Genomic DNA, 27748 nt, shown 5'->3' with positions numbered 1-27748 from the left:
ATCGACCTTATTATTACTACACTACGATAATAATTTGAACGGGCCGTATTATGTTTGCACACGTGGTATCTTTTGACAAACAGTATAATATGACCCTACAAATAACGATCACAGTCTAGTAATAATAAGGTCGATTTATCTTTGAATCATAAGTTATGATTGACGAATGATTGAAAGATGTACGTATAACGCTCTTAGAGATTTAAATAAGAAGCGTTTTATTGATAATTTTATCTCCATAAACTAATGTTCTTTTATTTTAAATATCGAATTACTATAGCGTGGAAAAATAAATAAAAGCGTAGTACTTAGTTTTGCGGTATAATAAATAACGTTGTCTGTGAGTCAGTGATTGGCAACCACAACAAAACCACGTCAAACTATTACGTAGATAACCGTGTCAGCTGTCGACCCGCACTTGGCTAAAGGGCATGACTTTTACATAGATATCATCACGCCTGTATCCCCAAAGGGGTAGGCAGAGATGTACAGCGAGGAATGGGTATGCAAGTATACCATCCACACACTACTCGCCAGCTATGTTTAAATCCCAGTAATATATGACTTCTAAATAGTGTTAAAGATGTCCGCAGTCAATTCTGATATATGCTATACTCGATACAATTACCTAACATAATACTATAATTGACTTATAAAACTCGGTACTCCGCATTACAGAAACTGCAAGTAATGAAGATATAACCTTTACAATTTAAAAACAATACCCGATCGGCCATCTTTCTTTATAGGATTACATTTACACAACACCTCCGTCCATAGGCTTATAACCCGATAAAGTAAAATTACACAACTCTCCTTCAATGTCCATTGAAACAAGCTAAGATTATACTCGACAGGGTTATAGTAGTAAAAGTAAGTGAAAGTGTTCGACTCATTTAGTAAGGAAGTACGCAAATAGAACGGAACGAGCTTATTAAAGAAAGAATAATGGGTAATTAGTGGGTTATTTATATGAGTTATTACTGTCTATCGCTAAGGCACGTGTTTAGGAGATAGCCGTGCTCGAATGCCAGTCTGTCCTAAGAGTTTGCTTACCACGACTTACGACCAATAGGGTTAACATGCGCAACGTGATAAAAATTTGTCACGGTCATTTTATCGATTCTGACGATATAATTATGTCGTTTTGTCGATTGGGGCTAATCATCATCATCATCAGCCCATTAACATCCCCACTGCAGGGGCACGGGCCTTCCCTATGGATAGATACGAGTAGGGACCTCGGGCCTTAAACCATCACGCGGGCCCAGTGCGGATTGATGGTTATTAACGACTGCTAATGCAGCCGGGACCAACGGCTTAACGTGCCTTCCGAAGCACGGAGGAGCTCGAGCTGAAAAGTTTTTTTTTTTGTGGTCACCCATCATTGACCGGCCTTTGCGAACAGACCGAGTGCGTTTACCGCTGCGCCACCGAGCTCCTCCGATTGGGGCTATATGTGAACCCAAATAAGTCATGTTATTCTGTCAAAATACGAACAAAATCTATTCAGTCGATGGATAATTTTATCACGTTGCGCATGTTAGTCCTGCAGGGCTATCACTAAACGTCATTAAGTACTCGGAAGGATTGAAAATTCTAGATTAAGTAAATTAAATTCATCTTTTTTGGGCTTATGTATACGTTTTTAGAATAAAATACCAGATAATATTTTAAATTTGTCAGAAAATAAATTTAAAGCTCACGTGAAGCTTACTTTGTGTATTAAAGCTTATTATAAGATTAATGATTACTTAAATGATAAAAATGTCTGGTATTGAATGTGTTGCTGTTGCAGTTTACTAACACCTTGCGAAATGACGTAAATTCAATAATGTTACATTGACCTTTAACAAGTTTATCCATGATAATTACGTTGAATAAATGATTCTGATTTCTGCTTTCATAGAAATATTTTCTTATAAGTTTCTATGGCTTGAATTTTCTGGTTTAGTTTTATTTTTTTTCTATTAAGAATCAAATATCTCAGACTACGAATCCAAAGTGACTGCAAGTTAGGTATCCTCTGATCAGTTATATCTCGGCTCGTCCCAATAGGTTTCGTGGGCGTGAGTTTATCCAGGGTGGAAGACATCAACTGAGGATGAATGAAACGTCTTGTGTCCACACATTTCTGTATTTAATCGGAAACCAATTGGCACACATAGCTTCAAGATAACTAAAGTTTTCAGCTCAATCCAAGTCGGGGACAAAACAAACTCGGCGCTTGCGGAAATTCGCCTCTAGTTTATATTCGGCTCTTGTTCCAAGTATTTGTTCAGAAGTGACGGGAATACGGCCAAGCCAATTTGGAAGCAGTTTAGTTCACCAACTAAATCTTTGTTCGGAAAAGTTTCTGCTTTCTATGCAAAGACATCAAAGTAGTGACAAAGAATGACTTCCTGCTTGATGTTGAAGTGATTATATTGTTTCTAACATAACGTATTTGAGCGTAACTAACGTATTTGGTACGTATCTGAAGAGATAGGTTACAAAACTAACAAAACAATCGCTATGTTTACCGTGTGAGAGTCAGCGCTCTTCATTTGTCCGGTCAAGTAGTCTTCTTCTATCGTGTGGGTTGTGAGGTGGATACCAACCTCATCAACTCTGGTGTTAGGGTTACTATTGAGCCGCCAAAGGCCCCTGACATGAGTCATGTAACGACTACGTACCAAGCCAACGTACAGCCAAGTAGTGAACGTTATTTGAGGCCAAATCTAGAATAATAATAATTTATTTATTTATTAAATTAAATAGACAAAAGAAAACGTTTTTCGTTAGTTTTAGATATGTCTTTATTAAGTAATCAGAATTTCATAATTTATCTTGAACCTAGTACACGATAACACGACCCAATTTAATTTACATTCATAAAGAACAACAGTAATAGAAATAAGAATAGTGTCAAGTAAACAATTGCTGAACAATTAAAAAAGTGCGGTTTGAGTGAAAGCGATGAATTGAGACACGAACGAACGTCACGACGTTGCAAAATATAACTATTGTTTCTATGAATCAACGATACTTCCTTTCTGTGCTATGCCGGTTGTTTTCGACACAGATTGCGTATAGCAATCATAGTTTAATTTTAAAATTAAGTAAATTTAGCGGGAAAAAATGTGAAGATATCGGGAATGCGTTTTTTTTAAATCATTTTCTGTAAAATACAAAAAAAAAATAAGTTATTTTATAGTACCAGTTTCGTTCAGTGTTGCTCGATTATCTGATGTTACCTCTCGTGATAATCGATGCTTGTATTCCATTACACCGCCGCCATTGTTTTGAAATTTTATTTTCAACTGGCCATTATATCGTAACTGGCCAGTTACCGTCACGGATTTAGTAATCCCATAAAAAACTTTTCGAAATGGAACGCGCTATTTGAGCTTCTATTTTACTTTCAAAATTGATTCTTTAGAAATTTTACATTTTATAAATCATTTTAGCAAAAAATATATTTTTAGGAATTAATTATGTTGGCAACATCAGGTTGAAGACTGTCATGGCGGGGGACTTGAAAAAAGAAAAGAAGAAGCTTGTCGATGGTGAAGCGATTCGCGCCTATTACTTATCTCTTAAAAATATATTACTGATATAGCCTTTTGATTTGTAAACTGGAGAATAAAACTAGTTATTGCACTATTCGGGGTTTTAGTTAACATCAGAAGTGGGATGAACAGATAAATACGTTTCGTCGTCATGGGAAAACATAGTAAACGCCCTAAGAGAAAGCGAGCTCGTTCCAGCAGCTCGAGCTCATCTACATCGAGTTCCAGCAGCTCCAGAACTCCGTCACCTCCGCCGAAACGAACCAAAAAGGTACCTAGAATATCTGAAAGGACTGTGAGTACATCCACTCAATTTACTTTGAACAACATAATACCGGAATTTGACCCGTTAAGAGATGATATCAATGCGTGGCTCAATGTTATTCAGTCTTACTCTCAAACCTTCCTATGGTCTGATGAAATGACACGTTATCAGGCTCTGAACAAATTGAAAGGATCCGCAAAAATGTGGTACGACTCACTATTACGAACGGATGGTCAATGGCCAACATGGAAGTGGGTTGATTGGAAACAAAAATTAGCAACCAGTTTTCAAACGCGTCGAAATATGTTCGAATTATTAAAAGAAATAATTGATAAAAAGCCAATCGAAAATCAGTCTCTGTATGAATTTTACTTTGAGCAAAAATGCAAAATAGATAGGCTGTCATTAAATTTTTCCGAGCGAGATATTATTTCCATTATTGTCGGAAATATAGGCGACAGTAATATCGGTGCGGCAATCGAGTCTAACAATTTCATTACTTGCGACAGCTTAGCTAGCTTTTTGCATGGACGTACATACAAAACGAAGAATACGAAACCAATAAATGTTCGTGACGGTTTGTCTAAGTTAGTGAACCAAACTCATTTGTCGTCGGCCTCAGTTAACCCGTTACCGCCCGCGTCTGTTTCCGGACAGTCCGTACCATTTAATATCGCGCAAGAACCAAACCCCTTACAGAGTCGAAGTAGACCACTTAAATGTTACCAATGTGGTGGAAATCATAAGAGAAGTCAGTGTGACGTAAATAAATGTGACTATTGCGGTAAAAGGGGACATCAAGAATCGGTATGCTTTCATAAAAAGAACGCAAATAAAACGGAGAAACAGGAAACAAAATTTATTTCCACGGCTGACCCGCGAAATAAATTTGTTAAAAAAATACATATTGACAATCTTGAACTTGAGGCATTTATTGATACGGGAAGTAGTTGTTCTCTTATAATAAAATCATTAGTAAAGAAACATTCTTTGCAGACCACGGACCTACCATCGCCAATATTGTTACAGGGTTTTTCCAAACAAAGTACACAATTCGTAACTCAAATGACAACGGCTAGTTTGAGAATAGATTCTGTAAGATTGTCAGATGTACATTTTTATGTGATCGATGACCTGGCTGATTGCGAGATATTAATTGGAAGGAATGTGACAGAGCGCTCTGATTTAATGTATTCGCGGGTAGGCGATTTACTGGAATTCAACTATGCTAAAACATTTGCAGAGTTTTGTAACAACGTGAGTGAATTAGGTTTAGATGCCGACTCGAATCACTGTGAATTGGTAACCCTGTTTCGGGAATATAGAGATTGTATTGCATCAAATATTGGGGAGCTAGGAAAAGCGAACAGTCATGAAATGACTATTAATCTAAGTAGTTCACAGCCGATTCAATGCAGGCCTTTTAGATCTTCAAATGCAGACAGGAAAATTATTAGGGAAATGGTCAACGAATTATTAGAAAATAACATTATACGCGAAAGTACTTCACCCTATGCAAGTCCTGCTCTGCTTGTCAATAAGAAAAATGGAGAAAAAAGGCTCTGCATTGACTATCGTGCTTTAAATAAAATTACTATCAAGGATAAGTACCCCATGCCACGTATAGAGGACCTCGTAGATAGGCTTCAAGGTCATAAATGTTTTACGAGTTTGGACCTTAAAAGTGGATATTACCAGATAATGATGCAGTCCGAGTCCATAGATAAGACGGCTTTTATTACTGAAGATGGACACTACGAGTTTTTGAGGCTTCCATTTGGTTTGGCGAATGCACCCGCATGCTTTCAGCAAATGATGAATAAAGTGTTGGGCAATTTAAGGTTCGAAAATGTTATTTTGTATTTGGACGATGTGTATTTGGTCACTGAAACGGTTGAGGAAAATCTTGAATTGTTGGAAATAGTTTTACAAATATTGCGAGAAAATGGTTTGACACTTAATCTAAAAAAATGTCATTTCTTTAAAACAGAGATCGAATTTCTCGGATATAGGATAAAGCCAGACTGTGTTATGCCAAACGAATCTAAATTGGAAGCCGTCAAAAACTTCCCAACTCCTGGGACAGTACACCAGCTTCGACAATTTCTCGGACTCATAAGTTACTTCCGTAAATTCATCAAAAATTGCGCAATGCTTTCTGCTCCGTTGACGAAATTGTTGAAGAAGGATGCTGTCTGGGTTTGGAACACAATTCATGACGAGGCCTTTCAGACACTGAAGGACAAACTTACTTCTGACAGCGTTTTGTCAATTTTTGACCCCAATAAAGAGAGTGTATTGTACACGGACGCCAGTAGGGATGGTATTGCTGGTATCCTAATGCAAGTTACTGACGAAGGTGAAAAACCAGTTCATTATTATAGTAGACAAACAACCGAGGACGAAAAGAAATACCATTCCTTTGAATTAGAATTGTTGGCAATAATTTGCTCTCTTCAGAGATTTCGTTTATATCTGGTAGGATCCCCCTTCAAAATTGTCACTGATTGTAACGCGGTGAGATACGCTTTAACAAAAAAAGAGATTATTCCTCGGATTGCACGGTGGGTTATGTCAACTCAAGAGTTTTCATTTGAAATTGTACACAGAGAGGGAAATCGTATGCAACATGTAGATGCCTTGAGCAGAAACCCCGTGCCATCTGGTGAAAAATCTGAATCTGAGATCATAATGTCCATAACAGAGGCGGACTGGTTGCTTTCTGTCCAATTGCAAGATCCTGAATTACAGCGTATTAAAGCTATCTTAGAATCAGGAGAGGCCGATGACAACAAAAATGTGTTTAATGACTATGAATTGTTAGGTGGTAAAGTCTACAGAAGAACATCCAAGGGCCGTCGATGGGTAGTCCCAAAAAAATGCATTTGGCAAATTATTAAATGTAACCACGACGATCTAGGACATTTTTCTGTTGACAAAACTACTGAACGAATAGCTTATCAATATTGGTTTTCTCGAATGCGACACATTGTAAAGAAGTATATTAAAAACTGTATAAATTGTATATATTTCAAAAATAAGGGTGGTCATAAAGAAGGAGAGTTACACCCGTTACCGAAGTACGCGCAGCCGTTCCACACTCTTCACCTTGACCATTTAGGTCCATTTGTAGAGACTAAAAATAAAAATAAATATCTATTAGTTATGGTCGATGCATTTACAAAATTTATTATGATTTCGGCAGTTCGGACAACAAAGTCTTCGATTGTGGTAAAGGAATTGGAACGTGTATCAAAAATATTTGGTAACCCTAGGAGAATTATTTCGGACGCCGGTACATGTTTTACTTCAAAGAATTTCACAGATTATTGCGCGAATAAGAATATACGGTTACATATAGTAGCAACGGGTATGCCCCGTTCCAATGGCCAAGTTGAACGTTTTAACAAAACCATTTTAGAGGCTTTAAAAACCACCGGCGCTGATACAACAGATGATAGGTGGGATCAATATATTAAGATCTTACAACAAGGTTTAAACAGTACCATTCACAAAACGACTAAAGCGGTACCCAGTGAAGTCTTTCTGGGATATAGATTGCGTACGGATAGTGACAGTTTGGCTCCAGAGCTTGATAGTGGATGTGTTGTGGATGTGACCAAGTTGCGTGAGAGAGTGGATGAAAACATAAAAGCCGATGCGAAATCACAAAAACGGAGATTTGATAAGACTCGAATGAAGGCACGAGCTTATTTACAAGGAGATCTGGTTATGGTTAAGATACAGAGTCAAAGCAACGATGGGAAAAGCCGGAAACTCTTACCTGTGTTTAAAGGACCTTTTCAAGTAAAACAAGTTTTAGGAAACGATAGATACGAGGTGACGGATATAAGAGGCAGCGAAAGAAGTAATAAAAAATACACAGGCGTAGCTGCTGCTGAAAATATAAAACCCTGGATAAAGATTAATGATTGGAGTATAGATTAATAAAACATATTCTCAGTTAATACTGTAACCCTTGTGTTCCGTGTTGGCAAATAATAATTTCCAGGTATGAACTACATGTTGTAAGTACAATACTTTGATTATATTGGTCGAAGGTAAAATATGATAAGTGTACTTAATTCATAAATGTGCTTGTGCGTCTTGTGCGAGTCAAGATAAAATACTTTAGACAACTTTGTCGAAATTTTATTCATTAATGTACGGTCACGAGCGTTAATAATATGTATATGCTTTGGTATCATGTCGCATTAACTTTTTTTTTGATAAATTGAATTATAAGTCTCACTAAATGTCAAATATGTTGGTGCGACGGGGACCTAAGGTGGGTGCATTATATTCCTCGTGACTGAACCATTAAATTAGTTGTATGGAACTAACTTGGTACACTTAAGTGTGGTGAAATGCCCTTTAAGTGCAAATGGTCCTAGGTTGTTGAAGGAATCAACTTGGTACACTTAAGTGTGGTGAAATGCCCTTTAAGTGCAAGTGGTTCTAGGTGGTTAAAGGAATCAACTTGGTACACTTAAGTGTGGTGAAATTCCCTTTAAGTGCAAGTGGTTCTAGGTTGTTGAAGGAATCAACTTGGTACACTTAAGTGTGGTGAAATTCCCTTTAAGAGTAAGTGGTTCTAGGTTGTTGAAGGAATCAACTTGGTACACTTAAGTGTGGCGAAATTCCCTTTAAGTGCAAATGGTTCTAGGTGGTTAAAGGAATCAACTTGGTACACTTAAGTGTGGTGAAATTCCCTTTAAGTGCAAGTGGTTCTAGGTTGTTGAAGGAATCAATTTGGTACACTTAAGTGTGGTGAAAAGCCCTTTAAGTGCAAGTGGTTCTAAGGTTAGTGTCTGTTGATTGGCATACAGTCACTGCAGTAGAGCAAATCCATTTAATGTGACTAATATTTCAGTATTTTATCTCAACTCGGGAGGTGTCTGAGGCAGACCCCGCGCAGAATGGCCGTGTTGGCAACATCAGGTTGAAGACTGTCATGGCGGGGGACTTGAAAAAAGAAAAGAAGAAGCTTGTCGATGGTGAAGCGATTCGCGCCTATTACTTATCTCTTAAAAATATATTACTGATATAGCCTTTTGATTTGTAAACTGGAGAATAAAACTAGTTATTGCACTATTCGGGGTTTTAGTTAACAATTATAAAAACTTTTTAAAGATATTCTAATACAAATCTAGTCAAAGTTTATTTGTAGTGAGTGAATTAATATTTAATAAACAAATTTCTAGTTCCATAAAACCTGAGTTTTTTGCTTCTGTATCGCACATATAGTTAAAACAATTCGAAAATTGTATCAAAATACGACTAAAACTGTTGAAGATTCTAGTAGTTTCTTTCTCCATAGACGTAATGGTATCGTTTTAGAATGACATTTAAAGTGGCACTCTGTGAACGCGACAGGTTTTCGTTCTAAAACGGGCATGATTTGTTCTGAAACGATGGCGCAGACGCGTAGAGGGGTGATCAAAGGTTGGTCATTGGCCGATCATCCTTGGCAGAAAGCCAGAACATAAAGGACGCTTGTGTAATTTCTACGCTGTATATGGGCGAAGTATTAAACTGAGAAAAGTCACGAAAGAACATTAAAGAAAGATAAAGTGGATAGAAAATAGATTGAAACTAGAAAGACGACGCAGATAAATGGGGTAAAAAGTTTTAATTTTCCGTTATTGAATCCCGTAGTCAATAATTAATAACGAGACGTTCGGTCATGAAGTCATGACATTGGTTTCATTAACCCTGATGACTCCAGAAACGATCATATTCTCAAGAATGAAAATGACGAGATTTTTTTTTATTAGCATAGTTTCTCGTCGTCGTTGTCGCCAAGTCAGTGGCAGATGAATTTATTTTTGCACTGTTTTGCTGTTATATTTATTTTATTAAGTTGTTGATAATGAAGTTGATTGTAGACTCCTAAACACTCCCGTATGTATTTCTGCTCAATTAGACGTTAACAGATGATCAAACGAACTTCTAAATGAAGTTCGATCACAATTATGAGTTGCTTATTGATTATACCTGAAGAATGAAACGACGAAACATACTGCATAATTATCATTTAACCCTTACAGATACTAGTTGCAACGGCACCTTTTCGTCGCAATTGGTGCCTTTCGCAAAATTTCTATCAACATTTAGGAAATATACAAGTTTTGACCAAAGTTTTCTAAGGCATAAGGGATATTTTGCTAAAAATTTCGAGACATTCCTCTCAGTTAGGACACCAAACTGCGGGGCTAAAAACACCACATCGACGCAATATTTTAAGATGAATTGCTTCGATGTGGCCTTTTTAAACCACTTCTCATCATAAACGTTTTCGCAATTTCCATGTTAAATATCTGTCAACAATTCGATTTCGCGGACCAATTCCAGTAATGCCATTCTTGCGTGTCAAGGGACCGTTCCTATTTATCGCTTTATTTTGTACCTATCGGGGCTCTCGTATGAAATAGAATAGAATTGTCGAGGGAATTATATTGTTTTGGATCGCAACTAGTAATTCTACAGGAATAGACATAGGTATCAAATCCAAAGAAATACATCGTAATCGATGTATTATTGATTTGATTAATGACGATGTACAGTCATGAGTCATGAGCAATATAATGTACCCACTTTAGGACTCTGTCGCACTAACATATTTGACATTTAGTGAGACTTTCAGTTCAATTTGTCAAAAAAGTTAATGTGACATGGTACCAAAGTGTATACATATTTATGCTCGTGACCGTACCTTATATTGGATTTTAAGTTCAAAGTTTGGAAACTGCCTTTAGAAGCGGCTATAATATTGTTAAGGTCGTATTTAATTCCTTTATTGTCATCATCACTCCAGTATGTCTGCGCGAATCGCGTGAAAATTAAACTACAAGACTTACTTACTCTATTTTATAGGTATTAGTGTTGCCCGATAATAAACTGTATATTGATTAATAATCGATTATTTTCTAAGCCTCTAAATATGTTCTAATAAGATATTGGAAATTCTACAATTATATCGATTATAGTCGATTAATCGATTATTATTAAATGTCAAATATGTTAGTACGACAGAGTCCTAAAGTGGGTACATTACATTGCTCATGACTGTACTATACTGTAACTGTATCGCTGTTGTGTGTTAATTTCGATAAATAATGTATTTTTCTGAATTGTAACACCATTTCACCCAAAAACTATCAATTTTAATTGAATATTAAATGCCCATTACACTAATACTACCCATTATTATAATACTAGAGTTTAAAATACTTATTAGAATTTATAATGATCTTTTTACACTAATAATGTGATAATCCACGATGTTGCGTGTACGCACCTACTTACTTCATCCGTGTGTTACGTTACCCAGTTAGCGATAAGCCTGTCTTGGTGCATTTCTATGTAATCTCTTTGATGATATGTTGCTGTCTCTTTCTTGTACATTTTACATAGTATTTTTCCACAAGTTTATGTCCGCAATCTTGTTTGGAGCAGAACAACAGGTTATCCTGAGATGATGAACTATTAATAATAATATTAGTAGGAGATTTCCATAATTAAATAGATAATACCGGGTTCTTACCGCGTTAAAATAAGGAATCTGAGAGTCCCGATATTTCAACACTGTTGACACACAACAATGTGGAATATGTATATACAATTATGCATAAATTATAATCTTGTTATCTAGGTCCCGGGTACGATTCCCGGTGAGGCCATACCACAAGAATTCCTTAGTTATCCCTAATTTGGAAAGGACATTACAGGCTGACCACCTGATTGTCTGAAAGTAACATGATCCGTGCTTCGGAAAGCACGTTAAGCCGTCGGTCCCGGTTGCTACTTACTGATTTAAATTAGTAGTCGTTACATGAGCCATGTCAGGGCCTTTGGCGGGTCAATAGTAACCCTGACACCAGGGTTGACGAGGTTGGTAATCCACCTCACAACCCACATGTATTCGCAATCGCTTATTTTTGTTATTACTCATCAGAAACCATATTAGCTGTATAATAAATAAATTGGTAACTAACTACTTAATCAACGGGGCTCTTCATCGTAGTATATAAGTAGGTACCTAGTTACTAATAGAGCACATGTAAACAAACCAAGTACTCATACCTATTATAAAACTATTATAAAATCAGACGCAATAGATTGTGAACTAAACAGCGGCCTTGTAAGCACTCGGGATAGAGTATTGTCATTGTATTGTTTTCAAGCAATGGCATACATACAAAAATAAAAGTTTGAAAACTAAAACCTGACTACAGAAATATTATGCTCTAAAAAGTATGAAACAAGAAAATAGGTGGCTTAAAATAGCCACATCGAAGCAATTCATCTAAGAAAGCAATATCGCTATTTGACATTTGTTTGCATTGCGCACTTACTTTTATATGCGCAAATGTCAAATTGCAATATTGCTTTCTTAGATGAATTGCTTCGATGTGGAAGGCTACATCGAAGCATTTCAGAGAAATATACCTGGGGGGTTAAAATGGTTTAACCCCCCAGGTATATTTCTATGAAATTCTTCCGAATGGTGATGTTTAGGAGATACTGTGGTAAGCATTTTTAGGGTAGATTGGCATACATATCTTCTTTTGTTTCATACTTTATAAAAAGTGATTTTTCCGTGGTCAGGTTTTAGTTTTCAAACGTTAAGCCGGTGGCCCCGGTTACTACTTACTAATGTAAGTAAGTAGTCGTTACATGAGCCATGTCAGGGGCCTTTATAGCCCTGACACCAGGGTTGATGAGGTTGGTAATTCACCTCACAACCCACACGATAGACAATACATGTTTCACATAAAGGCTTTTTTACTAAACAAAAACGTATTACATCGTATAAAACTGCAGTTCAGTAATAATCATAGTGCAAGGTCGTTTCAATGATAATAAAAGTTGAACTTGCAGCTAACCGACACACGAATCAAGGTCACGGATAGACTGACATATAGTCACAAACAGCTGTTAGAAATTGCGCTACTGAATCGCTTTGGGTCATATTCTAAAGTTGAAATCCTTACTAATATCTTAAATGCGAAAGTAACTCTTTCTGTATGTCTGTTTGTTACGTGTCAACGCCTAAACTACTGAACCGATTTTGATGAAATTTTGTACAGAGATAGATTTGGGTAAAAGGAGCACGCGCGAATTGTCCGTCTCGCACGCACTTTCGTGGTAAGGCGGCACACGGTAAGAATTGGGTAGTTTCTTAGGTCAAAGATAAATTATTAAATTCTGATTAATAAATAAAGATAGGTCTAAAGGTGACAAAAGACACATTTTATCACATCTTTCTATGACGGCTTTTCATAAAAATTCCATAGTTATTTCGTGTTTCGACGTTTAGTGAAAAGTATCTAATTTGACTGGTTGGAAACTCAAACGTGATACTGGCAGAATTGTGACCACACAGAAGCCTTTCATCAAGAATTGAATTGACTAGTTGGAAACTACGCTATTATTTTTGTATGGAGTGAGAATAACCATCTGTGTCAAATAAACTCCTGGTTTATAATATGCTCTGCGTATTGCGGTATGGTACCTAGAAAGAACATTTCCTTTTCAAATTACTTTTATAACTACTTACACACTCGCGTAGTTAACTATTACTGCTATTACTATGTTGTTTCCTAAAGCTTGTTTAGTATAAATAAACTTGTAGCAGAGTGGCGCCAACATGCGACCGGTAGTCTGCGCACACGCCGACCCGGAATCGCGCTGCAGGAACAACTGGCTCGAATAACAACGCCAAATAAACAAGACCCCTCACAATTCAAACAAAAGACCTTCTATCCTATGCAATTGCACATAAACGGTGGAAAGCGTAAGTCCTACTTAAATTGGAAGACTAAACGCGTTACGTTCTATTTTTAAACTTTTATTATTATTTGTTCTATTTAAAATATTTTTATAAAGGTTTTATTACTTCTTTATTTAATGTTGCCAGTTAAAAGAAACTTCTTTTAATATTAAAATGTTTAATATCGTTTATTGCGTTCTAACAGCCAGTTAGCGAAATAAAAGTGTAAGCGTAACTTTCGTCTTCAATACAACTCAACACTTACTGGTAGGTAATGATGTTTCCGTTTGCGTACTGTCGAGTGCAAACGGTCATTAACAGCTTTCACACGCGCAAATTGAAGCTATTAAAAACAAATTATGACACGTGTACTGCTAACCGGCTAATTAAGTTTACGTGACAAAAAAAAACATTTAAATAATGAATGAGTTCCCAGTAAATAAAGTATAATCTTTTTGGAATTCAAACTCTTTTTTATTTGCAGATTTTATTACACAGATAATAAAGTAAATGTAGTTTATTACGAAGTCAATCCGGTGTCAACGACCTGCGAGTATTGCAGTTTGCAAATGGACCATTGTAACCTGAGCCATCAAAGTCTGACTCATCTTGTAAGAGATATAAATGAATAAGGAAAGGAAGATAGGAACTTCTGAAGGTATTGCATTGGACGTAGTCATGAGACTACGTGTCCTTTCAAACATGGTGGATAATTGTTATTGGCGATAGGCTGATTGACCCTTTGTTACCCTAAGGATCATCATATCCATCTTAGGACTTCGTATCAACAGTGGTTGCAGGTTGTCTGTGATAACGAGCATAAGTTTAGGAGTATGAGTATACATTGGTGTCGATTCGAGCAACCACCAACTTCATTTGACAGGACTAAAGCTAGCTCCATCTTTTTCTTGCACGTATGAAGTACAGCACTAATTTAAGAGCTGTCAAACTAAAATTGGGTATAGTTTTTGCCCGCCCGAATAGGCACCAATACCTACTTACTACAGAGGTCTTCGTACCTGGTCCAGTAGACACTAGAGTACATTGCACCAAGTTGCAAAATTCACGGAAAATGCACGAACGTGATGAGACCGTTGCCTCGCGTGATATCGCTATTGCAAAATTAAAGTGTAGTAATATCAGGAATATGGACGTATTTGTTTTAGAAAGCTATGACTCTCAGTGTTATATTCTGCTAAAGATAAGTAGATAAACGTAGTTCGCGGCGCGGTTGACGTGCTGTGCAGATCACACATCTCGATAAAAATGGAATTGAGATAGGTGCAAATCAACGGAAAAGAAGCACGAATTTCTTAATAGTTACTACGAAACACATCACCATTTTGTATTCTATGTGTTCTCTCAAATAATTTGATTTGTAAGCGGGATATTCAAAACACCAAGAAGAACCTCTCTCCTCAAGTCGATTAATAAAATTGAAAATCCAGCGCTAAAGCTAAACATATCCTTTAATTTTGTTTAAAATATTACTTAAGTATACATTGAATTGTAGTGAGATGTAACGGTTTGGTCCTGTTGTTCGATCAATATTACTCGGTTCAGAGTCGACGGAACCTAGCTTGTTTACCGTCCGAGATACCCCTGGTCGTATGCCGTGATAAGGAAACTCTTAGGACGAATTGGCATTACATACATACATAACGGTCCCACACATAACCCTTATTTTTCCTTCACCGCAGTCGGGTAAAAAATTTAATGCCCCTGTCTACTTCTGCCGTAATATTTGATTACAGCTCATCAATAAAAGCTGTAATTTGTGTTACTTCAACATTATACGCAATCTTCGTATGATTGGGCTCAAATTAAGCATAATTCCATCGCGCCGGTGTCAATTTGTTCGTCGGTGATCGATTTGGCGGCATATTTTACCGAGTTTCAATTTTACCTTTCATTTTCACTTGAACATCTACTTTGACGTGTTACTGTTGCAAAGCAATATCAATACTTAGTTGATTATAATATGCATATAATTTGTATCAAATTCAATATTTATCATATTATACTAGACGACGAACGACACGAGATAACGAACGACAGACCAAAAGTAGAACGATTTGGCTTCTTCTATAATAAAACCAGTAAGTAATTTAGTTTTTTCTATTTATATGTATAACAGTTTATTGTAGCTACATAAAGACAAGTGGATTACACACAAAACAGACAAACAGTTCGGCTTATTTCTAATAGAAATCTCTCTGTATGGTTTATTGATCTACTATTTTATGGTTTGTATTTGATTGTTAATCTTCCAAATAAAACAAAATTATTTGTACCGAGACCACCAGCCCTCGCGGCATGACAACCGCGCCGCGGCGCGAATTATACCTACAGAGGGCTTTGACGAATCTTCTTCTTCTAATCCTTTTATCCCCTGTTGGGATGTTGGGCTCAAATAACAGATTTCCACTTCCAAGTCCCAACACTCCCACTCACACCCATGATATGCCGAGCGTTTTTAACTCTCAGTTGCCAGGACTCTTTGGGCCGCCCCTTTTGCGTTTTCCACGCGCACACCAGGTCAGAGCTCGGCGGGACGGGTGCTCCACAGGTCTTCTAAGAACATAGCCAATCCACCACCATTTCCGTGTGCGGATGTCAGCCTCCAAAGTATCCTGTCCAGTCAATCTCCACAGTTCTGTGTCTGTAATAGTTTTAGGGCAGAAGATCTTTTTTGCCGTAAGCATTTACGAATAAAAACAAAAAAAAATGCATTAGCTTTGACGAATAGCCGTTCGATATTTATCTGTATAGATAACTTTCGATGCGATGGTCGAACTTCTCGATATAATTCGCTCCGTGCGCCGCGTGGTTTCCGTGCCGTGGAGGCAGATCTAGTATTCTTATATACCTATGAGAATGCCAATAAGAATAAAGCCAAATTAAATATATTACAAGGAAAATTCTATAGTAATTGATATTAGGTATTTATATCTAACCTGCACAAGCCTTGTAGAGTACCAACAGCTTACTAATTGTTGCTTCCACGCATTGTCAAGGACGAAAAAATAAGTATATTCGTTAAGTATAGTTGTTTATCATCCGGGATATGTTATAGAAGTCAACAGACATCATATCCGGTATAACGTGACAGACTAATAGGCGATGGGCTAGGAACTTGCCACGAGACAACATTAACCCAATACAAGTTAGGTCACATACGAGTAAAGTCATAGCAATATAATTTACCCACTTTAGGACTCTGTCCCACTAACATTATTTGACATTTAGTGAGACTTACAGGTCAATTTGTCAAAAAAGTTAATGTGACATGATACCAAAGTGTATACATATTAATGCTCGTGACCGTACCTTGGAAATGCATTTCTCGGGAATGTGGGTTTCCTCACGATGTAATCCTTTACCGCTACCGCACGTGATACTTATTAAATGTTTATGTGATTCATTCGAAAACAAATTTCAAAAATCGAATCCTCGACCTCACTAAGAGTCAAGCGTTCTACCAACAGGGCTACCACGGTTACATTACAATCCCCACCGCCGTTATTACAGGATTCCAGACCTTTACATCATTATACAAAACCACATAGACAAAAAAATAGAGTGGAAAGTTTCAGACGTCCGAAGTATATTGGTTAGAGGCGCGACGGACTTCCCGTCTGACCTACAAACGTTGTCCACTGAAGGAAGACACCCAGAGGAATAGTCCACGAGGGAGTTACGAGGTCAAGCTGCGATGGTCTTTTGTGGAAACTGAATTAGGGGAAGAATATTTACGCTTTTAGGTCGATTGTATGTCTACTTAAGGCTGTGTGAAGTTGAAATGTTGATACAAGGATAAGTTTGTAGGTTTTATTTATGAAAACTTTAAGAACTTTTAGGAATACTGTATTTGCTTTTGTAAAAGGTAAAAGAAACATCAGTTGCCATCAAAAATCTTTCAAATCTTTAGTCGTAATAAATAGCCTATATCCCACTGCTGGACACAGGCCTCCTCTCAATCAACCGGAGAGGGTATGGAGCATACTCCACCACGCTGCTCCACTGCGGGTTGGTGGAGGTGTTTTTGCGGCTAATAGCCGGGACCAACGGCTTAACGTGCCATCCGAAGCACGGAATCCATTTATTTTTTCAGACAATCAGGTGATTCAATCCTGTAAAGTTCTTACCAAACAAAGGACAGTCTCACAAAGTGATTTCGACAATGTCATCATTTATTTTCATAAACTATTTTTCCCCCCTATTACATGGGTCTTAAACATAGCTAACGAGGAGTGTGTAAAGAGTTTGTGAAGAAGAAAAGCGATACCAACCATGTAGTATTTACGTTACTTATATGAATAGATTACATTAAAAACTAACGCAGTTTCTTGTCTACCGTCGTTGCAGATTCATTATCAACCTTTTGTCACAATCAGAAGACAAAACAAATCTGACGCCCATTCAGAATTACACGCGGCATTACGTCCGCTTTTACCTCATAATAATAAACTAGAGATCCGTTTCCCGTAATTCTATATACTACATCGAAAGTACCATAATGGCCTTTATTCAGTGCCATTATTATAGTTCGCTACGTATTCGGCGTTAGAAAGTTTTGCGTAACGTTTTTCGTGCGACTGTCATTCGCACTAGTTTAGTTTCGTAAAAGTAAACTAATTAGGAAAGTTCGAAAATAGAACTGCTTTTTGGCAAGAATTGCAAGCGGTCCAGATTTTGTGTGACTTGATTTGTTGAGGATTCGTTTCAGACGCATTTATTACTTTACGAGATGAATGGTAGCTTAATTAGTTTGTCTGTAGGGCGGACATGAAATTACGTTCTTGATTGATTGAATACATTGTTCAGGCAGCTGTAAAATTAATCAAGCTGTACTATACTTAATGGAGTATAAGTAGTACAAAAAATCAAGGGGCGAATAGGTTATGTACGTCGTTTACTTACGTCGTGTTTACAGATAAAAACCACATAAGCGCCTTTTCGCAAAATGATATTCTGATGTGTTTTTCATCAACAAAAGAGAGATTTAATTTCAATCCAGGTAAAAAGTGGCGCTTACGTACTACAAAGCGACGATAAATGACTAACATAATATATGATTTACAGACTACAATCTTTTTAAAATAGCACGCGAATGAAGACCTTATAATACTGTCGCAACACTAATTTGCCGTAGTTTGCATGCAATTAGTGACCGCAAAGCGCGCCGTTTTGAGCGCGCGCGCCGCTCATCAATCATGGAGGGCAATATGGCGGCTTATGATTATCCCGGAGAAATCGCCAGTGAAAGCTGCCGAGACTAAGGGCTGACTGGCAGTTTCTATGATCGTGCGCAAGAGCATTCGGAGCTAATATGGATGGTTGATTGATTGTTGAATATGGCAGTGCTGGTTTCGGCTTGTGTGGATTATACTTGAATGTGAAATTCTTGTATAATATGGGTTATTAGCATGCTATGTCTTGTAAATCATTTTGATTCGCAAAGCGTATAGGTACTTAAATAAACGAATTCTGGATTACTGCAAAATATATTTTATAACACACTGAACTCCCACTGGAGCAGCGCGCAGCGTGGCGGACTATGCACGATACCCCTTTCGTCTTGGATTTCGGTTGAAAGGGTACCCACCCTTTAGGACATACGTGCACTTACTTATATTTAGGCTATTATGCACACACTCAATGAGGTTGCATCCAGGATCGACTTATTTGTTTGTAGTCTGAGGAAATTTGAAAAAGCTACCTTGTATGTATTGTGTTAAATGTCATAAGTAGATATCAGTGCTGTACTATCGGATTAGGATGGTCCTGTAATAATAGTTTTAAGTTTTGATAAATAAATAAAAAATTATGTTATATTAAATTAGCCCCCTAAAACGAATATTATTTTTCTTCTTTAATTCCGGCAAATGTGATTTTTAATTGTATATCTATTTTCGACTTTATATTTTTTTAACTTGTTGCAGGTCTGAAGGGGAAGACGGCGATAAGAATACAGATGCGGTTGCAAGAGTTCCTCCACACTGCCATATCACAATAAAGTGCACAAGAGAGGTATTGCCCGTACTCGAGTCCGTTTTATTTTAAGATGGATGATTCACAAAGAGTGTCTACCGATGACCGTAATATCGTAACTATTTACAACACTTGTTTTTTTTTTGATGACGGTATAAAACTGGAGTAAAATCACAGAATGTATATACCTACGTACAGAACGGACACTCACATCCCCACTGATATCGCAACTGTCCCCGCACGCCAAGGGTACCGGGCTCTTTAGCCTTGGATGTCCTTCGAGTAAATTGTATTTGTCGTGTTTATAAATAAATTATGATCGCCCCTCCGCTGGGTCCGCTGGTCTCACTTTAGTCTAAGGAGTAAGGGAGCACGCGCGAACTGTCTGTCTTGCTCGCTCGTTAAGCGGCAAACGGTAAGAATGATATTTTTGTATGGAATGTCTGAGCTGTGGCTTACCACAGCGTCTTAACGCTGCGTGATCTCTTAGTCTAAGTCCCTTTATATAACAACATAATCCTTTTGAGGTAGTCAGAGGTACATCCATCGCAAGATGAACGAAGAAACCACACCTCACCGAGCTTTCTGTTAGAACAACGTGATTGGTGATGAGCCATATCGTCACCCTTTATATAACTAAGATGATAACCAAAATATTATGATTTTGGGATTTTATAGTCCCTTCTTCGCTCCGGTCCTTGTAGCTGCTATATAACATAACTGAGAATCTAAAGGCACCTTCCTCATCAGATTGCAGGCTTCAACGGGCTGTCAGAAGCGGTCCGCCGCCTGGACTTCTCGTCAGCCGTCCGTGACGTCAGAAGGTTCAATTATATCTGCGCTCTGTTGGAGCTGTTGCTTGGTGGTCAACGACTGACGCATCTACCCGGCGCTGCGCAGAAACTGCTGTTGTCTATGTTGGAGCAGCTCGCTGACCAAGGTGAGAAGGCGTCTTTTTCTACTGTGCGATGGAGAATCAACCTCAGAAACCTTGATGTCAGGATTAATTTTGAGCCTCCAAAGGCTGCTAATAGGTACGGCTCGTGTAACGACTACGTTCACCAGGAAGTAGTAACCAAGACCAACTGACCAACCGCTTAACATGGCTTCTGAAGCACGGCTCATCTTCCTGTCGGACCATCGGGTGATGGCTGATTTTCCGACCGACATTCGAACCCGTGACCTCCGGATAGTGAGCCCAAAGCTCAATTACTGGACCACGGAGGCCGTTAGTGGAGAAGTACCGTAGTAAAGTAAGCAGAACATCGTTTTACCGTCACACGGATTGTCCGCTTGTCCCGCGTTGTATAGGAATAGGTACTTACTCAATTCGTATTGGTATTCCTAATGCTACTTATACAAAAATAAAATTCAAAATTGTCTTGTCCCCTCAATCAACCGGAGGGGGTATGCAGCATACTCAACCACGCTGCTCCACTGCGCGAGAGGTGTGTTTTTAAGGATAAGTTGGGACCAACGGCTTGACTAGTCGAAGCTCCGGTTGATTGAGGAGAGGTCTGTGCTAAGCAATGAGACGAATATAGGCTGTTTATGTTATATGTCTTATCTCCAGTGGCGACATCGAAACAGAACCTGAACGCGCTACGAGCGTTGCTGGTAGCGTTGTCATCGTTACGCGAGTCTGAGCGCCGCGCGTGCTGGGGCCGGCCGCTGGGCTCGCGCGCGCTTTGGGGCCATCACGACCACGCCATCGCCCGGATCAACCGCATCGCCAGCGAGATTATCATACAAGAGGTAAGTGGCTACGGTAGCCAATCCGTCACATTCATAGACCTCGCATAACAAATAGACAAGCAATCTCTGTAAAAAAGTGTCCGCGACGCATCTTGTCACATGCGACGACGCGACGTGTAACGACTCTGTCCCACCGACATTACACTTTATTTAAACATAACATCTTAATTTGAGGTAACAAACTTATACTATTTACAACACGATTTGGACGCTTTATGAAAACTTCTTAGCGAATGTAAGTCTATTCGTTTATAGGATCTCAATGGTCAGTAGTTATGTACTAGTGGCGTTGTCATGGTGGCTGTTAAGGACCGGCGCTTTGGGGTCACCACGACCATTCGATCGCCCGAATTAACTGCATCATATTTAAAAAACACAAAATGAAAATAGTTGATATGCAGTGTAATTATTCTTTTATTCCAGCCGGGGCCAGAAGTAGTACCGAAGCTTCACGATTTACCTGAAGAATGCATTAGAGAGATACTGTTAAGGATAGCGGACCACAGGGATTTAGACGTAAGTACATTAGGGATTTCACATGTAACATATCATAACACCATCATCTCTCTAGCGTTATCCCGATTTCACGAGGTCCGATTATATCGAATCTGAAGATTTGACAGGTCTGACTTTCTTTACCCCGAAGCGTTCGCATTATTATCACTTGTGCTTACGCTTCTCTTTCCCCGCACGTATCTGCAGGTAGCATAAGTATGGAGATACTTCCTTAATATAGCTTTAATTAATTTGAAAGGAGGACAGACAGACAGACAGACCTAGTGCAAAAGAAACAGCTGTCAAACCATATTAAAAGAGTTACTCGTAGTTAAGTAAGTATCGGTGTTTCTTTCCAGTCGGCGTCATCAGCATGGAGCGTGATGGCGTCAGTGTGCAGTGAGCAGCGGATCTGGCGCGAGCTGGTCAGCTTCCACTTCAGCCAGCAGCAGCTAGACGGCGTGCTCAAGAATAAAGAGGAAGACATTGACTGGAAGAAAGTCTTCCACCAGCTTAGGAAGTAAGTGATGAAGATAGTGCTTCTGCGCAGCGGATCTGACGGGAGCTGGTCAGCTTTCACATTAGCCAGCTGCAGAACCACCATATCTCATCATTATATGTGAATATCATCTCCATACCGTTACCCCTTTTTCACAAGGTCAGCTTACCTAACCTGAAGATTTGACAGCTCCGGCTTTTTACAGAAGCGAGTATCTGTCTGACCTTCCAAGCCGCGAAGGGAAAACCACCCCAATACAGGTTAAGTCACATATGGGTTTCCTCACAATGTTTTCCTTGACCGCTTCATCAGTACGTGATAATAATTTATGATCCAAACATGAATACGAAAACAAATTGGACAATCATTGGTTTTCGCACCTGCAACCTCAAAATGAGAGGCAAGCGTTCTACTAACAGGGGTACCACGGCTCTCACAAAAAAATTTATGTGAATATGACACGGTTTTTCAGGCTGTATGGACTAAGGGAAGACACCCAGTTTGCAGAGACGCTGTCGCTCTGTCGTCACTGCAAGTGCTTGTTCTGGCGGTCGCTCGGACACCCGTGTATAGCTGATCAGGTATGTATGATGGGTAACATAACACATAACTAGGCTCACGACTCTTGAGGAGCTCGGTGGCGCAGCGGTAAACGCGCTCGGTCTGCGATTGTTGAACTTAAGCAACTTTCATCAACATAGGATGGGTGACCACAAAAAAAAAAGTTTTCATCTCGAGCTCCTCCGTGCTTCGGAAGGCACGTTAAGCCGTTGGTCCCGGCTGCATTAGCAGTCGTTAATAACCACCACTGGGCCCGCGTGGTGCTTTAAGGCCCTATCTCCCTATCTATCCATAGAGAAGGCCCGTGCCCCAGCAGTGGGGACGTTAATGGGCTGGTGATATGAGGCTCTGACTATATTCCAATTGTAGTAGTCAGCTATACATTTATCGCAATACGAACTAAGACCTAAATACCCACAGCTCACCGAGCTTTCTGTTAGACCAACGTGTCAGTTGCTACTGATGATACAACCCTCAGCCACTCCTCACATTAATTTCAAGATAGATTGATTTAAAAGATATATTGCTGTTGCAGTTTATTGTAATTTCTTCTCCTTAGCCATAACACCTTAAATGACATAATTTGAAAAATATTAAACTGACCTTCAACATGTTTATCCGTGATAATTACGTTGAATAAATGATTCTGATACCGTGTAGTGGGTGAGAAATTATCAGCCCATTCAACACTTTTAGAAAGGACTTGCGTCACACTTGGTTTGCTTTTCATAGTTTCAGTATTTTTTCTAATACTTCGTATTATTCCTATAGTGTCCTGAATATCGTGAGCGACTGAAAGAAGCGGGCGGTCCGCTGCCTCCACACCCTGTACCACCTGCGGCATTCCTCAAGTTCTTCTCGCTCTAATACTTCCATACCACGAGGTGGCAACTATGTATGACTGTCATCTCAGCCACTAGGTTGAGGCAATTATGTATGACTATCATCTGAGCCACTAGGTTGAGGCAACTATGTATGACTATCATCTGAGCCACTAGATTGAGGCAATTATGTATGACTATCATCTGAGCCACTGGATTGAGGCCACTATGTATGACTATCATCTGAGCCAGCATCTCATTATCTGCTTGAACTGGCCTTATGTTGCAAGTCCATTTGAGTAGAATCGTAAGGGACACGATATTACGAAGATGGGCCTTACGAAGAGACGGTAATAAGTGTCAAAAAAACTTCCATCTCAGATTTTCTGAATCATTACAAAGAAAGAAATTCTGAGGCTCTCTCCATTATGAATTCACATAAATGGTCATAAAACCAATGGCACCTTATACAATTCCACATACATCGGTCTCGTAATATAAGACAGTTTGCAAGGCATAAGACCGTCTTAATTAAAAAAGATGATTGATACTGTATGAAAAAAAATATAAAGTAAGAAGCAAAATGGATTATTGCAGGTATGTATTGTTTCAAATCTAGAATGTTCTACTCGAAACAAATGCGTGTAAAGTAGGTATTTGACTAATATTCAACTTTAGAACGACTATTTTAAATTAAACAGTGATATTAACGTTTTGGGAATCACAAATGGTTTCGAAAAGTTGCAGCCTGGCAAATATGTGTAAAAAGTTCTACTTGGCAACATTTTTAGCCTCTGCATTGGTCAACATAGAGATTTAAATCTATGAGATTGATTATAAACCAGTGTTACCAGCAAAACAACTGTTATTATTTAATTTCTACTCTTTTCGGCCAAACCGTAAACGGCATGGTTTAAAGATATGAAGTACATGACTATATAACAAACGATGACTTTCGATTCTAATAGAATCTTGGTGACTGAATAAGATCTCAGGCAGATGGCCTATATGAAAAACCTACTATAATCATTATAGGGTAACTATAACATAAATTACTAATCAAATGTGTTCTCTTAAAAATCTATTGATTATAGTTAACATAATTTTGACATAATTTTGCTTGCTAAATGTGTCGTTTTTCTTATCAAACGCAGTATTGTAATGTAGACCAATAAACCAGTTAAATCTACCATAAAAAGGTACATTTTTGTGTAAACCAAAAATAATCCAGTTTGAATAAAATCTAATTTAGACGTAAGCATTTAGTTTCTAAGGTTTGTTTTGTTCACCTATTTTTGTTTGCGCACTAATGCTTAATATTATAATATTAATGCTTTAAAAGAACTATGTGATATTTCCAAAATTTCTATTAAAATTTAAGTGTGTTGTAAGCAATCGGTATTGTTCTTGAGTGTTGTTATGTTTCATTAATATTATTTACTATTTTAATTTATAAATCACATGATAGGATTTAGTAGAACCAGTACAGTACATAGCAGACGGAAATTTCATGGTTAATCTAATATGCCTACAGCCCACCTTACCATTGAAAAATATGCGAACAGTGGACCTGTGTAACCAATTATTAAATGATTCGATTGAACTTTTCTTGGCTGCTAAATACTTAAAACACACACTCACAACTTGTTTATTTTTTATTGGTAAGGTTGTGTATATTTGTCACACCATAATTACAAGAAACTCCATTATCTGTCGGATTTAAAGGTACAAATAGACGATCGAACCTATGCGGACCGCACCACGAACTCGATAATGCGGTGCGGTGCGGTCGTTCCCGCCACACGACCGATTGCCTCATATAACATGCGTCCGATTAACAATACAAGCTAAAATCGCATTATTTGCAGCTACCACCCTTCCTACAACACCATTACCACGACAAGTAAAAAGGAAAAATAGCGATTTCGGTGAGGTGTGTCCTCCACACGACCGTACATGTCCAGTATCGGACTCGGCTCGTGGTGCGGCCCGCACGGATTCGATTGTCTGTTACCACTATAAGTTTCATTCATTAGAAATAAGAAAAAATTTCATCATGTTTAACACCTCAGTTCTTAACATACTTACTACTTTTGTTAACAGTACATCAACTAAACTCGTATCAAACATTTCACTAATATGTTCATTTTTTTTTAATAGTTGTAAGATTTCAAGTTCTTTGGCAAAGGGAGCATGTTGTAAAATCCACATATAATAACGCAGGCCCTGCATGTCTCGAAGAATATGATTAATTTAGGTGTATGTTGCTGTCATAGTCATAGGCTCTTGAATGCTTGCGTGAAGCAATGTATAGATAATTGGGTAGTTTCCTAGGTCAAAGATAAATTATGCAATTCTGATTACTAAATAAAGATAGATCTAAATGTATTCTTTTTTCTATTTAACTTATTTATGAATTTTAATAAAGAAAAAAGGATAAAAATAATAGTAAAAAAGTAACTAATTGAACTAGTTGGAAACTACCCTGTTATGGTTTTCAGAAGAAATGTAGGGCCTTTTCTATTCAAACAATGATAAAAAAGCTATTAAATTGACTGACATTAAAGATTATATTGAAACAAGCCCCTAAATGCAATCATAATTTAAGACTATTCGTCGCATAATTCAGAAAATTTACTATAAAAAAAATGCAGCTAGTTAAGATAAAAAGCAATATTTTAATACAAAACTATTGATAAGAGTTATTCTTGAAGCTTATTTCATATGAGAACTGTTGTGTAAGATATCCTTTTAGGCCTAAAGAGTTTTAGTTGATTGTTAACTGCTATCCGTCACAGTAACAATAGGAAAGGCTGTGGCTACATTTACCAGTATCAGATATGAGAGAAATAGTTGGATTTGCAAGAATATTAATATAAATAACTTTGATATTCTTATGAGAGGCCACAGTTTAAAATAATATAAAAAGAGAAGCACTAAAAGCTTACTATTGAGCAGGCTCTTTCTTTTTATATCTAACAGTATTAAGATAACTTTTAAATTAAGGGTAGGCTGAATAATTATAGTTTTACAATTGTTAGTAGAATATCAAAGTTCTGAAGGAGTTCAGAAAGCTATGAACTGCTTTGCAATAATTTTGAATTTAGAATTCAAAGTGTAGCCACAGCAAAAAAATATTTCTAAAATTAATTCAAGTCTGATGGTTCATTCTATGGTCAAAATGTTCATTGTATTGTACTTGTAGTGTAGTTGTTGATATTGTGATATTTTAAGATAAATATTATGAATTGTTTAGTCCCAAGATGCTAACTTTGACAACTTTTGGAAGAACTGTAGGACTGAATATGGGTATCATCACATTTACAATATATTAGTTACATAACATAAACAGCCTATTATGTCCCACTGTTGGGCACAGGCCTCCCCTCATACAACCAGAGGGGGTATAACATATTAGTAACAAAATTTAATTGATCTACTTATGGATCAAAATGGAAGGTAGGTATTTTTTCCTACCAAGGAGAAACATTCATATCTTCCATTTTGATTTTGAAAATCATAGTAGGTTTTAGATGGAATTACATAAGGTAGACTTGAAGAATATTTGTGTAGCTCTAGCATCTGTCGGTATTAAAACTATGATGAATTGTGCATCACATACACAATAGGTTCATAGTTCACAAAGGGATTGGTTCTTCCCAGAGTTGTAGTTTAGATGAAATGCAGCTTACCTACTCACTTTTAAGTCATTTTTAGTTAATCTGTGATGAATTTTGTTTGCATTGGAATTGTTTTCTGACTTGTGTTCTCACTATTAGTACTTTATATGGTATTTTGAAATAAAGTTATTTTGAATAAGACTTCCATTTGTTATTTTTTTATTAACAGTCCTATTCATTCCTTATTCACAAGCTATTACCGTCATACCAATAAAAATATTCCTTGGCTGTCAAATACTTGTACACATTGTCACCATTTATTTTTTAAATGGTGACGACTGTTAAAAGATTAGGAAAGTAAGGTTAATGAAAAGATATATTTACAAATACATGGCTGTATTTAAAAATACAT

The 27748-nt window shown here is 37.7% G+C and overlaps 1 protein-coding gene across 3 annotated transcripts in view; it reads left to right on the top strand.

The window, feature by feature from the left end:
* Positions 1-27537, top strand: part of LOC126372782 (F-box only protein 25) — a 44297-nt gene extending 16760 nt beyond the window's left edge. For 2 of the 3 annotated variants that reach the window (XM_050018671.1, XM_050018670.1), the window contains 7 exons: positions 19537-19624; positions 20336-20525; positions 21159-21340; positions 21764-21856; positions 22195-22355; positions 22807-22915; positions 23667-27537. In XM_050018671.1, the coding sequence (XP_049874628.1) occupies positions 19537-19624; positions 20336-20525; positions 21159-21340; positions 21764-21856; positions 22195-22355; positions 22807-22915; positions 23667-23762 (919 nt within the window). In that variant the 3' untranslated portion in view covers positions 23763-27537. The remainder of the gene's footprint in view (positions 1-19536; positions 19625-20335; positions 20526-21158; positions 21341-21763; positions 21857-22194; positions 22356-22806; positions 22916-23666) is intronic. The other variant, XR_007567219.1, reaches the window with a different exon arrangement.
* Positions 27538-27748: the final 211 nt, after the last annotated feature.

The sequence above is a fragment of the Pectinophora gossypiella genome, chromosome 14 (assembly GCF_024362695.1).
Source record: "Pectinophora gossypiella chromosome 14, ilPecGoss1.1, whole genome shotgun sequence".
NCBI classification, from domain to species: domain Eukaryota; kingdom Metazoa; phylum Arthropoda; class Insecta; order Lepidoptera; family Gelechiidae; genus Pectinophora; species Pectinophora gossypiella.
The sequence above is the reverse complement of the archived record's forward strand: the minus strand, read 5'-3'. Positions and strand labels throughout refer to the sequence as shown.